The sequence below is a fragment of the Lampetra fluviatilis genome, chromosome 34 (genome assembly GCF_964198595.1).
Source record: "Lampetra fluviatilis chromosome 34, kcLamFluv1.1, whole genome shotgun sequence".
Taxonomy (NCBI): Eukaryota; Metazoa; Chordata; class Hyperoartia; order Petromyzontiformes; family Petromyzontidae; genus Lampetra; species Lampetra fluviatilis.
The window spans coordinates 5,204,067-5,218,291 of NC_136308.1; the positions used below are offsets into that span (position 1 = coordinate 5,204,067).

Below are 14,225 nucleotides of genomic sequence, written 5' to 3' on the forward strand. Positions count from 1 at the left end.
TGACGTCGGTGGCAAACAACCCGTTTTGCCACACTGCACTTTGAAACCCAAAAATACGACCGAACAATTACGAATAAATAAGCGGCCAACTGCAAATGTGGTCATTTTTCCAGTTATCATCATCGTTTGCATCATCATCGCCATCAATGACTGCACTTGAGCTGATCTTATTCGTCCATGGCTGTGGTAGTTGTCCTTCTTTGCTTTGGCTGACATCCTGTTGTCAGTCTCATCCATGAACCATGATCCATTCTCGTGATGCAAACCACCCGCGCTGAATTACTGCATGGTAATGCCTCGAACTTGTTATTGTTTTTCCCATCCCACGTGTTCCTCTTTCTCTTTCTGTGCAAGTCCAGGCATGCATCTCTCCGCGTTTCTTTCGTGTACTGCTCATATTTGTTTTGGCGCCCACGTTTCTGATCCGTGTGTCACGTAATATGCACTGATTGAAAACGTTCTTCATCAAGCACGTTGATTATCAAATTTAGTGGAACAAGAATCCACCTAGGGGGAGGAGTGGTGCAGTAGTTTCACGTACGTCACTACTAACCTGGGCACCTCAGTTGGATTTCCAGCCACAGCCAACATCAGTGACAAATGGTATCTGAACTGCCTCTACCACCAACCTACCCTGGCCAGTGTGGTGAGGTATGGTGAAACAATTCCCGTGGCTGACACGGCATGGAGAGGACTTCGACCAGCAGTGGATTTGACAAATATTTCCAGTAATCTGTCTGAAATATCACGCAATGCCATCCAGTGTCACTGGATATTCACAATTGTCACCATCAGCCGTGGTTAATCCACTGCTGGATGAAGGCATCTCCGACCTACCAGCCCCTCTCATGATCTTGCGATGTAACAATCGACACAGCGCCTGCACACGGATTGATGTAATTGCATCCAAACTCCTGGATACTTTTAAAAATGCACACTAGCATTTATCTCTTTTTTATTGTAAAAAAAATTGTCAAAAAAAATTATCCCGAAATTGAGGTGGGAAAAAAAGACTCATTCAGCAAAAAGTGCATTCTTTGCACAAAATATATAAATAAGCACACTGTCATGTGAGAAAGTTTTAGGTCACCAAGTCACGTAGCCATTAACATGCCAGTTTCTGTGGATGTGGAAAAAGAATCTGGAGTTAAGAAAGGGCACTTTCTTGAAACAATGCTTTGGTCGTCCTATTGACATTCTATCATGTGATGCCCTCCATGACCAAGGTTTATAAATACGGTCCAGGGATGGGCAGTCCCCACTGGGCAATGGAATTGCAAAACCACCGTGTCCGTCACAATTTAACTCCGTTTTTGTGGGTTGGTGATTTAACTTTGCAGAAGGTGCATTTTATATTATGCTTCGAATAATAATCTGGTGATATATAAACTCCACGTATTACTACAAATAGAAAAAGTAAAAAAACAGCAACACACAGTGCGTGTACTTGTACGGCACCGAAAGTCAATCCAGTGCCGGTTGAGGGCCTCCATATGCCGTACGGATCATCGAAGTTATTTGACTATACGTTACCACAGTGGTCAGCGTGGGTTGCGAAGAGGGAAGCAATAGAGTGATGTACAATAAAATAATAAAAGTTGATTACATTACAGTCCTTTGTCATTCCACTGCTGGATCACTGCCTTCCTATGCTGTGTAGGCCATGGGGGTTGTTTGACTGTCGATCACCATTGTGGTAAATGCAGATTGGTGACGGGTGCTTGCAGGACCAATTGCGTCTTGGTAAAATTGAATTCAGAATCGCTGTGGCTTTTCTTTTGTTCATGTTGAATTCGTTTTTTGGCAACAATTTGCTCTGTTGTTACTGCAAAGGGCCTTCTTCCAACGTTTTTTTGTTTGTATTTATATGTGTCGTTGTCTTTGCGTTAAAGTCATGCGTGTTTCTCTATGACAGTTTTGCTACTCAAAGTCTTCCTGTTGATGGCATGTGACTAAAGAACTGTGAGCAGAAAAAAAAAATTTGGCCACAGAATTCTGCATTTTGTTTCCTGTTATTATTTTTTTTATATCACGGGGCATACTTGTATTGCTATCATGTGACAGTGATAAGTTCAGGGTCTTTAGTGCAACCTCATGTTTCCATACAGATGACAAATCACCTTTCTTTACTCACCCGAACGCCTACGAACAGATCATCATAATATCCCCTGATCTTGTCAAAAGTCAGAAACAAAGCAGGGTCGTTGAGTTTGTATAGTCCGTGCAGGCTTGGCTCCAGGAGAATGAGACCAAGGCCAATCCAGACGAATTTAGATTGATGATGCAGTTGCTTGGACAGGTTTCAGTGTAGCACAACTACTCGCAAGAACTGCCAAAGGCAGAGCCCTTCGGCGTAGGATAGTCCATCTCACTGTAAACCCTCGAATAGAGGAATATAGAAACAAAACGGATGAGAGACTGAGCAGAAATAGAAGTTGGTCAGCAGATGGGCATATAGCAATTGATTCTTGAACATATCTGGGTGGAGATTTTGAGTGTTATCCCCTTGCGCTTGTGGGCTTCCTCTCACTTCACTAGCGCAGGACTGGACAATTGCCTTCTCACTCCACTCCTGGGAGAAGGGCCTCCACTTGAGGTAGCTCGATAGCCTATTCTTCCACACTTGACAGTCATCTGGAGAGGACTCACATTTTACCCCGCGGCACTTGATCTGTGAATCAACTAACTGTGGTGTACCAATTTTTACAGTTTAGTGGACAGGGGGTGGTGGGGAAGGGGGGCATTTGATAAAGTTGCCCACTGTTTCAACTAAAATGACGCTTTTGAAAGAGTATTGAGACTTAATCGCGCTTTCCTGGATTTAAAACGGAATGAATGTTTGCGTGTTTGTGCCCAGCAGGATGAACCGATGCGCACATGACTGAGCGACCCCATTTGTTTTTTCACCTAAAACTAGTTTTAGCGGCAGTATTGTAGCCACATGTTACACACAATTCATTATTTAGTTCCTGTTATTAGATGTTAACTCCCGCACCTGGTGTGCAGGAGGTCGTGGGTTTGATCCCGACCCTGACACCTGTATATTTGGAGTTTGCGTGTCTCTCTCCCTGTGGTCGCGTGGATTCTGCTTCCGGTTTTTCCCTCCGCATTTGGAAACATGCGTTTAGAGTATTTGGCTGCTATGAAGCTAAACTGTTTTTTTTACCAACTAAGGCCGCTGAGTTGCCAGGTTGCTTCTGAAAAAGGGCTTTATAGCTCAGTGGGCCTTACCCGGTCAGATGAAAAAAAAAATGTTTAGTTTAGTTTTCATTTTCTTTCGATAGGTTGCACAATTTATCGTATTAATATTGTAATTAATCACTATATTGTGGATATTCGCAAAATATAGACCAGTATAACATGGCATTGGGTGTGGAGCGGTGGCGCAGTGGTTAGCACACTGTGCTATGAACACAATGACCTGTGGTCGATTCCAGGCCTGACCTGACATCAGTGGTGAGTGGTTTCTGAACCCCATTTCTGGATCCACCCCCCTATACCAACCTAAACTGACCAGCGTGGTGAAGTATGGTCAAACAACTCCCACGACTAACACAGCAGTTTATTGACAAATTATTTAAAAAGTGATCAATTGTTATTATACCCTGTGGATTATAATACGCATATTTCCCCCCATATATGTTTAAGCAATGGTCGGGGTACATCTTATAATCTGGTGTGTGGTTGCGTGTGTCTAAGACCAGATTTGTGTAAATTGGAGAATACGGTATTGTAATTAAACTACGATGTTGACGTTGCCACTTTTTTCAAGGTGTGCGAGCATTACCTGTGCTTTGTCGCACACTGCCGTTAACCCTTTTTTTTACCATCAAGTCTGCCAAGATCAGGGTGGCAGCCTTCCCCTAACACCCTGGTGCAGCGGGCCTCTTCGCAAGAGCCCTTAAATTGAATTCCCGCGCGTTGAAGCCCCGTCTCGCAAACCCGGCCTCCTACACGACCAAGCGGCCCAGGGAGGGGTGGGGTGCGCATGGAACTGGCATCGCCGCGCCGCGCGAAAGACGCGCGCGTCGTGGGGATTAACCGGCGACCATGGTTCTCTCGATGATTGTCTGGCAGATGGACGATGTCATCGACGACATCATAAGCCTGGAGAGCAGCATGAAGGACGACATGATCAACGGCTTCCTGGACCCGACGACTCTCTCCCACCCGGTGGGTAGGACGCGCCACCGTCGCTTCGACTTGGCCACCGCGAGGGCGGTTTTTTGTTTGCCGTCATCGTCGTCGTTGTTGTGCTCATGAAGGGCAGCAGCCCTGCCATCGCTCGCTCGTGCAACTGCTGGCGGGATGGCCTCCGCTAGAGGGAAGCTCTGGAGAGCCTCTCTAAAACGACGGTATATGTTGTGCCTACTCTTGCACGCTATCCTGCCTGGCCTGCCGATGGATTACATTACACCTACAATGAGCACGTGTGGCTACGTATGGTGCGAAATAAGTTCAACATGTTTATTTACACGTGTTTTGTTTTTTCTACTTTAAAATGTGGTTGGACCCATTTATACTGCTGGGCAGACTGAAGTCCTACTGGACATCTGTGAAAAAGTGCTTCTTAGGTCATCGGATTCCTCCAGTCTAAGTTCAGAACATCTCTCCGGTTGATCCCATCGAAAGTTAACGCTCTCTGATATTTAAAAGCTTTTATTTCTGTGATTATACTAAGCCCTACGGCAGAGAGATGAGGGTAAAAAAATTTAATAAATTAAATTGATTGAATTTATTTTAATTAAAATAAATTTATTTATTTTAGATTTGATTTATTTTAATTAAAATAAATTTATTCATAAATTAATTTATTTTAGTTTAAATAAATTAAATAGATTTAAATTTCGATTTAAAGCTTTCGTGACTGCAGGGATTCATCTTCTTGGTTCTTTCGGTAAAGTCACGTAGAAGGGAAATAATACAATAATAAAAATAAAACATAATAAAATACAATTCTCACGACGTTTCGGCCACAACACAAGCAGCCGTCCTCAGGTAAAGAACAGGTCTGTCAGACGCTGTCTTTCCGACAGACCTGTTCTTCACCTGAGGGCGGCTGCTTGCGTTGTGGCCGAAACGTTGTGAGAATTGTATTTTATTATGTTTTATCTTTATTATTTTATTATTACCCATCTAAGTAAATATTTTGATTCTGAAGTGGTGGGGGTGGAATTTAAGATAATTGTCCATCTCGTTAATGTCCAGAGTAGGAGATTGAACTAGCCATCTCTGTCATGCAAGTCCAGTCTGCCAAACCATTATACCATGGACAGATCACTGGTTCTGTGTCGAAGGTAAACATTAAAGGTCGTGCAAGTGTACATAATCATGTTCCGTACACGAAGAGAGCCTGGGTTTGTTGCAAAGTTAATTAGCATTAACATTTTATTACTAATCCTTTGTGTACGTGACACCCCTTAACAATCACACTCTCTTGTGTGGGGCCTGGACACGATTTCAATGTACTGCGTCTCACTTCCATACAATTGTTTCATTGATGCGTTGTTTTAATGAGCACGTTATATCTATGTATTTGTACCTACGTATGGTGAGATTGCATTATGTTCACCAACATAGCGCTCTTGTTCATATTTCACTGTTCCAGCTGCTACTGACACTTGTAAAAAAAATAAACCCCGTGACCCAGTAGAGGATTGTCAAAAGAGCCGTAAATGCAAAGTACTGCAGCCACATTTACCACGAACAAGTTTGCAAATCCTCCGTGCAACCAATTTATTGCTGCTATTTTGCCAGCACTCCCTTGAAAATGAGATCCAAAAGCTCAAGGGATGTGTCCTGACCATATCAAGAAAAATTAAAATTGCAATAATCATCGACATCTGCCATATGCCAGTTACCACCTTGTGACAGATTTGTTGTGACTTCAGATTAACTCGCAATATGAATATGATGGCTTATCGCTTGCGTTATAAGTGGCACAACTTGCCCAAAAGTTTACTTTTTTTAAAGATCACTGCATCTCTTGTAAAATTTAAATGTTTGTCTATGTGAAACAACATAATGCGTAGAACAGTTGGATGAGTAGTGCAGTGGATAGAGTGCGATTCACAATCAGAATGTTGTAAGATCAGGGATTAGCTCGTTATCCATCTGATTTCAATAAAACACATTCCTGCGGAGGGAGCTGGTAGTAACGTTGGGTTGCTCGGTCAATGGCCAGGGTCAACGGCGGCGTGGTGTATTCCGCAAATATTCCCGACTGTGAGGGCGGGCACAAGCCGGCGTGAGTAGGTTAAACGTTGAGTTTTATAAGGGCACCATGGGGTGACCAGCCCCTCCCCACCCAGCCCCACCCCTCCCAGCCCCCACACAGCACCACCCTCCCCACCCAGCCCCTCCCCACCCTCCCCACCCAGCCCCTCCCCACCCTCCTCACCCAGCCCCTCCCCACCCTCCCCCCTCCCCTCCCCACCCAGCCCCACCCTCCCCACCCAGCCCCTCCCTACCCTCCCCTCCCCACCCAGCCCCTCCCTGCACGACGGACGGACGGACACAATAATCCCTTGTGAGCTGGTGTAACCAGGAGGTTCCTACCAGTACAAACGTGCGGTGTTTTCATGAAGTCGACAGTGGATTCCTATGGATAAACTCCCCATTCACCATCGGAATATGGATTTCACAAATGGCTCATAGCTGTGAACATGAGAATAACACTGCCCAAATGTTAGTTGAGCAGATTTTTTTAAAGTAGTATTTTTTAAGTATTGCTGTGAAATGATGAACCTTCAAAGTCGGTTTTAAAAATCCACTGGAGTGTTATTCAATTGCTCAAAACGATGACCATGTAAGTTCTATAAGCGTGTATTTAAAAAAAAATGTCTGCTCGGTCAACACAGGCTGCGTCCCAGAATAGCTGGCATCATGTCACAAGTAAGCTTTATAAGTGGCACTTTTCCGATAATTAAGGTCGCCACAAGATGAAATGCTGGAAGAGCTCAATGCACTCTCTAAACTGAGCTCTTCTTACCCATGTGTGCGAAATAAGTTCAATTGCCCTGAAAGAACACACGGGCACAGAGAAGATGAACACCAAATAAGAAGTGGTACGACCCATAGTTGATGCTGTAAGGTTTACGCTGCTCAATAATGATTGTGAGTACAATGAACACATAATTAATTGTTTTCTGAATAACACGCTCAGCTTATAAGAGTATATTACTAAAAAATTACATATCTATATTTTCCAAAAGAGTCTCAAGCCTTTTTTTCCAGGAGGGTCCTGTATCGCGACGTTTGGCAAATTCCCGAATGATCGTTTTGCAATCAGAGCGGTTGAAGGAAACCCACCGATATGAGGGGACGGTATAACATTCAATAATCTCTCCAAGCGACTTGCCGTACTGCCACATGCTAGCTGCTTTCGTAGCTCTGCAGATCGAAAATCTGATCCGTGCTCTGAAGCCCATGTGGTATCCCGACCACGTTTGTTTTAAAACTAAACTTTACTATTTATTTTAATTTTTTTATCAGGCAAGGCCCACTGAGCTATATAGCTCTTTTTCAGAAGCGACCTGGCCACAAATGTTAGCTCAAATAAGTGGCTTTTCACGTTCAAATGTATTGCAGCCAAATACTCTAAACGCGCGTTCATTCTAAATATGGAGGGAAAAACCGGAGGACAAGGAGAAAATTCCACACGACCACGGGGAGAGAGAAAGAGAGAACACGCAAATTAGAAATATACAGCAGCAGGCGTCAAGGGTCGGGATCGAACTCACGACCTCCTGTATACCAGGCGAGGTAGTTAACATCTCGCCACCGCGTTTGCTGCGCCTTCTCTGGCATGGGCACCACCAGCTGCTCGTCCCTGCGTGTTGATCACGAGCGCCAGCAAAGCTCCGCTGTGGCGTGTGCGGCGTGCAGGTGGGCTTGTCCGGCGGACTGCTGGAGGGGTACGCGGGGCCGGGCATGGTGGTGCCGGGCGTGAACATGGCCAATGGCTCGTGCCACGGGGGCTTGCCCGCCATGAAGAGGGAGCACGCGGGGAGGGGTGAGTGTCTCCACGTGTACGGGGAGGGGGGGTGTGTGTCGTTCTCTCGGTGTTCATTTCGCCGCGTACCTCTTCGATGGTAAGTGAGGACAATTTTCTTTCTAGGTCAGGCCCACTGAGCCATATAGAGCTCTTTTCCAGAAGCGACCTGGTCGCAAATGATAGCTGAACGAAGTGGCTTATGACGTGGAAATCTTATAGCCGCCAAATATTCTAAACGCGTGTTTCTAAACGTGGAGGGAAAAACCAGAGGACCCTGAGAAAATTTTACGCGACCATGGGGAGAACATGTAAACTCCAAATATACAAGAGTCAGGGTCAGGATTGAACCTACAAACTCCTGTACACCATTTGACTTATCGCGACTGTTCCTTTCACGGTGGAGCCTGTGGAAGGCACGGGTGAAGCATCCTGTCGCCGGGATAACCCTGCACCTGCATATATGGTTCAGTAAGGCGTAGGGATGATTAGAGTCTCATCTGTCCATCTCTCAAAGCAGTTGACGCATTCTGTTGCAATTTAAAGGCAGCCGAAAGACACGGACATTGTCCCTAATAACAAAACGATATATACCATAATATTAATTTACAGTCCTCGTGTCAATCTTCTGCTGGGTGAAGGCCACCCCACTCCGTGTTGGTGGTGGGAGTTTCTGGGCCCTACTTGAACCTTACTTGAAACAGCAATCGTGCTGTGACGGTTCCACCTGAAGACGGAAGCTTGTGTTGCCTCCGAAACGTCGTGATTTTTTATTTTTATTTTACTTTTATTAATTTTAATTTTTTACCTACATGACTTTACCGAAAAAACCAAGGAACTTGAACCACAGTGCTCGATCCGAGTGGGAGAAGGGGTGCCAGGACTCTTTTTTTTCCGCACATCCCTCGCCGGTGACGTCGGCCACGGCTGGGACTCAAACTCGGGTTTTGCCGGCTTCAGCTGAAGACCGCAGTTGCTCCAACTAGTGTGCCACCCTTCCACCACCTCTTGTTTAAATATTAATACAAGCGTAACGTCGACGAACGTTGGCCCCTGCACCATTAATCCTCACCGCCAATATTGTGACGTTCCCTTTCACTCTTCACCCACCGCACGCTTGTAGAAGATGAATCGTACGGGGTGCCCGGGCCTAGGAATTGGCAGAGGTGACTGAAACTCGAGACAGAGATATACAGGGGGGGGTTTGTTTCTCCGGTGGATGTTAATGGTGAGAAAGTTCAGTCCTCCTCGTAAGGAAAATCACTGTCCGTCGTCCGAGCTGAGGCTGGGACACGCGAACCCCAGAGAAGGGGTCTGGATGGTGTAAGTAGCGAGTTTTTTTTTTTAGGGCAGATAGCCAAGCATGTGACGTGCATTAGCGTGGCTGGGGGCAGAGCTTTCGCAAACAAAGATCGCTCAGTGTGGCCTGTGGGGTGGTATGTGATAACAAGTGCTAAGAAGCACTGTTTGCATGCATTGGACCCCCGTTACAGCCTCCAGCCTGTGTACTTTGAATGTGGAAATGCAAATTGTTAGTGAACAAGCGCTGAGGCTATTCGCATTTGAAGTACCCATCGTTTGCACAGCAGTGTTGTTTACGAATTTCGGTGTGATGCTTTTGAACACGAGGGATACGTGTGTATGTGAAGTTTGGCTTGCACTTGCTGTAAACGTTATTTCACTACGCTGTACATAATCGTCTTCATCAGCCATGATCAATCCACATAGGAACTGATCCATCTCCTCTGTGGATACCCTCTTGGGCATGTATCTATAAAAAATTAGTGTAATACGACTATACCCTGTGAGTGTAGAGTATATTAACAAGTGAACTGACGTTCAATTCAGCATTTATCCAATATGTGTGGTAGCCTCTCTGTTGACTGCCACTCCACTCTCTAAGCCTCAACGTATCTATGTTGAACTTCATCCGCGCGGTATGTACCAATTCATGTTGATCGGAGGGAAGAACAACAAACTTAAACGCAACAAGCAGTTCTCAAGATATGAGTTTTCAATCTAAATGATTTAAAAGTGCGTAACTCCAGTGGCTTCCTAATATCGGAAGGAAGAGCGTTCCAGACGGCCGCAGAAGCGCGTTTGAAAGCGCGCGATGCGGTGACCGTCTTATGTTCCATGGCTCGCGAAAAGCCGCTGCGTCATCCCTTCTAGCGACACGTCCAGCACAGATCCACTTACTATGCTTAACGGTCACTTTTGAAATTAAAGCGTCACATATGAACAAACAATGAATAAATACGTTTCTGAAACCCTGGCGAGTATTATTTGCGCCACGCGGCGTGTTTAACTTTGTCGTGGTGGTGTGTTACAGATCCTGATGTCCGGGCCCTTGCTAAAGAACGTCAGAAGAAGGATAACCACAACTTAAGTGAGTTTCATTGACAAACAAAATACAGTGGACAGAATTGCGCACAATGAAATCACGTAATTCTGTAGATGACCAAACTTCAGTTCACCCATTTCAACTCATCCTCATAAAAAAATGCGTTGACCAAATGATGAGCCACTTCATTGAACTATCACTTGCGGCCAGGTCGCTTCTGATAAAGAGCTGTAGATCTCAGTGGGCCTTAGCTGGTAAAATAAAAATTGTAAAACAAAAAGTGTAATTTATCAGACAAGGGGGTGGAGCAGTGGCGCAAGTTGTTAGTGCTCTGTGCTGTGAACTCGGTGACTTGCGTTTGACTCCCATCCAGTGGTGAACGATATCTGAACCAGTCTTGGGCACCCTCTTAGTCAGCAAGCATTGACCAGTGGAGTGAATATGATCAACAATTATTACCACGGCAAGCACCTTTGTGTTTACCGTGGTAATAATTTACTGTTATTTCCAAAGCTCACAAAGAAAACGTGAGAAAAGCTGAGAAGTGTGGAAAGAAAGTTCGAGAGTTGCATGCTGAGAATTTTACTTCAGAGACAAAAAAGAGGAACAGATTGACCAGGGAACAAACGCTTCTGATTTGCTTTTGTTCCCAGCATAGGATGATGTCTACCGCAAGGGATGATGGCCAATGTGAGACTGGTGACAGAACTGGCAACTAAAGGTCACGTGAATTGTAAAAACCGCATGACTGCTAGGGATGGTGGCGGCACGTGGAGGTCGTGGAGGCAAACGCCTGCAATCCATCACTTGGTTTGGCGAGAGTTGATGGTACACTGTACAATTGTTGTTAAACTCTCTTCCTGTGGGCGTCCAGTGGGTGCCATACGCTGGCACGACAGGAGAAGGCAGAACAGCAAAAATGTGGGCTTCACCTATTCCGTCTTTGTGGAATAGTGTTGCCCCATCACGCATGTGGGTTCTGTCTGGGTGCTCCAGTTTTCTCCCACATGTAAAACACTCATTAATTGTCCGAAAACACCTTTATACATAGAGGACCGCAGAGCATGGGAGTAATTTGAAATCGGCTCACCACGTGGCTGCCTTTTCCGCTTTGTGGTTCCTCATGCCTCTGAGTTGTTCTCTCTTTTCAAAAGTCAGCTAATTCTACGTGGCGCATTAAAGATTTAAATTATTATTATACACTAGTGAATTGACTATGACTGCAAATTTTTTATGATCATTATTATTATGGGCTCCTAAATAATTTCTTGTCACAAGTTATGAATGTGCAAATAGGGTGTTCCGTAACAGTGGCATCGCATGGTTGGCATCGGCTCTGGTGCAAGGAATTCAATTGGGGGGAGGTGGAAGGGGGGTCTGTCCAATTTCCTCCCACGTCTCGATCCTGTGATGCCTGGGCCTCTCTAGCCCCTTGGGCCCTGGCGGGCCGTCGCACCGCCCTGCACACTCGCTAGCTATGCCACTCCCGCAATGTCATGCCGTGCGCGTTTTACCTTTCGTAGTCACGCTCACCTTGGCGATGTTTCTCTTTCACGAACAGTTGAGCGCAGAAGACGGTTCAACATCAATGATCGCATTAAGGAGCTTGGAACGTTAATCCCCAAGTCCAACGACCCGTAAGCATTTATTCTTGATTCTGTTTCCGCACAGCACTCGTTTTTTTTCTTCCGCCACAGAGGTTGCGTTTCATAATAATAAGGATAATGAGAATAATAATGAAAATGTTTTATATGTCCGTATTGCAACACATTCATCTTTGAGGTGTGATCATGTTTCAAAGTAGGTACATATAAAGTAGACACATACAAAGTAGGCACATACAAAGTAGACACATACAAAGTAGGCACACATATAAAGTTGGCACATAAGAAGCCAGGCATGGTGGCTGGCACACAACCGTGAGCCCAACATTTTGGGTGCGGGAGTTTGTGGGTCCAAACAAATTTGTGGAACTTCCAAACCCCCTCCACGAGCTGCAAGGTGGCCCATGTGGCAACAGAGCAAGTTGATTGATGCCAATTGTGCGGAGTTTTTTTTAAATAGATATTCCGGCACGAGCGTGTGGTGGGTTTTCTCCAGCCACTGCTGTTTTGGATCCACGAGCCAAACACTCGACAGTCGCCAAGGGAAATCGGCCAAATGTTCGATTGTGGGGCCTTTTCCGCAAAGGAAAAATTGTCTTAGGACTAGATGAGTCCTGCCCTGGTTAAACAGAGGCGAGTAGTGTTATCGCTATCTTATAATCCGTAATTGCAACACTTGGAAAACCTGGGTTACCCTTGGAAAACAAGCGCCGTAACTCAGAATGACTTCACAATATAAATTTTCTTTCAAAGACCTCTATGTTAAAGTAAAAGCAAGTCATTGTTGCCTGCATCATCGTCATACAGACTCGGTTGACCCACGCGTTCGCTCTTAATGAAAACACCGCAGTGGCATTGGCTTTAAATGCACTTTCCGTGTACCTCCGTTTGTTTGGAAAAAAGTAATTATTATGCAAACCGCTACTCTTCCCGCGCAGTGCCTCTATATATGTGAATATTTTTGCTGTATTATACCAATCAAATTGCATTAGAGAATTGGACAGCCCTCTGCGAAGTATGCAATTCTGCACGTATTGCTGGGGCTGTTGTGAGCTCACGTAATTACTTTCTCATTCATCCCCTTGTGGTATTAACTTGTATTAAATGTCTCATTAGCCTTCACGCACGCTCCCACACAAACAGCTTGCTCATGCTCATGAATGCACACGGTCGTTAAAGTGTAGTATTGTACAGAGGGAGCTGGCACCGCTGAGATCCTGGGTTTTAATATGGAAAGCCGCTCGCGATTCAACCAGATTCTTAAGTTTAACAAGCTCATGGTGTCAGTCCAGTTAATAATAACTGCACCAAAAAAAAATCCAATCACCAGAAATTTTATTCTGCACGTAACTTTGATAAGTTCCAGCTGTGAGAGTTATAAAACTGTTGGTTTGGCTGACATCCGATTAACATATTTTTCTATCAGCGTGTGCGGGAAGCACATTTGTTAGTGTGCAGAGAAGAAAGGCTCTCTTTAAGGGATCTCAGTACCAGTTCTGTGATGTCTCCTTCCACGGCCCATTCTCTAACATACGGGATGTTGCGTTACTCTGCGAGAGTTCCAAATGGATATAATCGTCCCATGACCATAATGCCAATAGCACAATCAGAATAAACATACAATTACAGAAGAATGCTCTCAGATGCATTTTCGGGTTGTCCCGCGTTTTGTTTGGCACGATGTCCGACGTTTCGCTGCACGTACTGGGAGCTACCTCGGGAACCCGAAGACACATCAAAGTGCTATGCAGCGCAACCGTGACAACCTATGCACAGGGATTCGTTCCAGCCGGGTGTATCCGGGTCGGCAACCCCAACAAGACTCCAGACCCGGCACGCCACTTCCGATATCCCTTCGAGAAATCGCTGCGGCTACTCATCACATGTCCACTCCAGCTGGCTGGCTGGCAACGTGGACACATATTCAGCGAGAAAAATAACAAAGGCCCGCCTACGCAGCGCAGAAAACAAACCTGTAAAAACAAAGCAAATAAAACAAGAGAAGTGACCTGTGCGAACGCAGGGACATGCGCTGGAACAAGGGAACCATCCTGAAGGCGTCGGTCGACTACATCCGGCGACTGCAGAAGGAGCAGCAGCGCTCACGCGACATGGAGGCTCGCCAGCGCAGGCTCGAGCACGCCAACCGCAGCCTCGTCATGCGGGTCCAGGTGAGGCCGGCGGTCGGCGTGAGTCTCTGTTCGTCCACGCTCTCCGCCACCGCACTTCCGATTAGCACGGTTGGTTACGCGCGGTTTCGAAAGAAGTTCAAACGTGTGTGTCA

The 14,225-nt window shown here is 45.6% G+C and overlaps 1 protein-coding gene across 3 annotated transcripts in view; it reads left to right on the forward strand.

Annotated features, from left to right (window-relative positions):
* Nucleotides 1-14,225, forward strand: part of LOC144944310 (transcription factor EC-like) — a 75,853-nt gene that overhangs the window by 56,497 nt on the left and 5,131 nt on the right. For 2 of the 3 annotated variants that reach the window (XM_078872371.1, XM_078872369.1), the window contains exons 3-7: nucleotides 4,078-4,173; nucleotides 7,888-8,014; nucleotides 10,326-10,382; nucleotides 11,899-11,974; nucleotides 13,947-14,112. In XM_078872371.1, the coding sequence (XP_078728497.1) occupies nucleotides 4,078-4,173; nucleotides 7,888-8,014; nucleotides 10,326-10,382; nucleotides 11,899-11,974; nucleotides 13,947-14,112 (522 nt within the window). The remainder of the gene's footprint in view (nucleotides 1-4,077; nucleotides 4,174-7,887; nucleotides 8,015-10,325; nucleotides 10,383-11,898; nucleotides 11,975-13,946; nucleotides 14,113-14,225) is intronic. The other variant, XM_078872370.1, reaches the window with a different exon arrangement.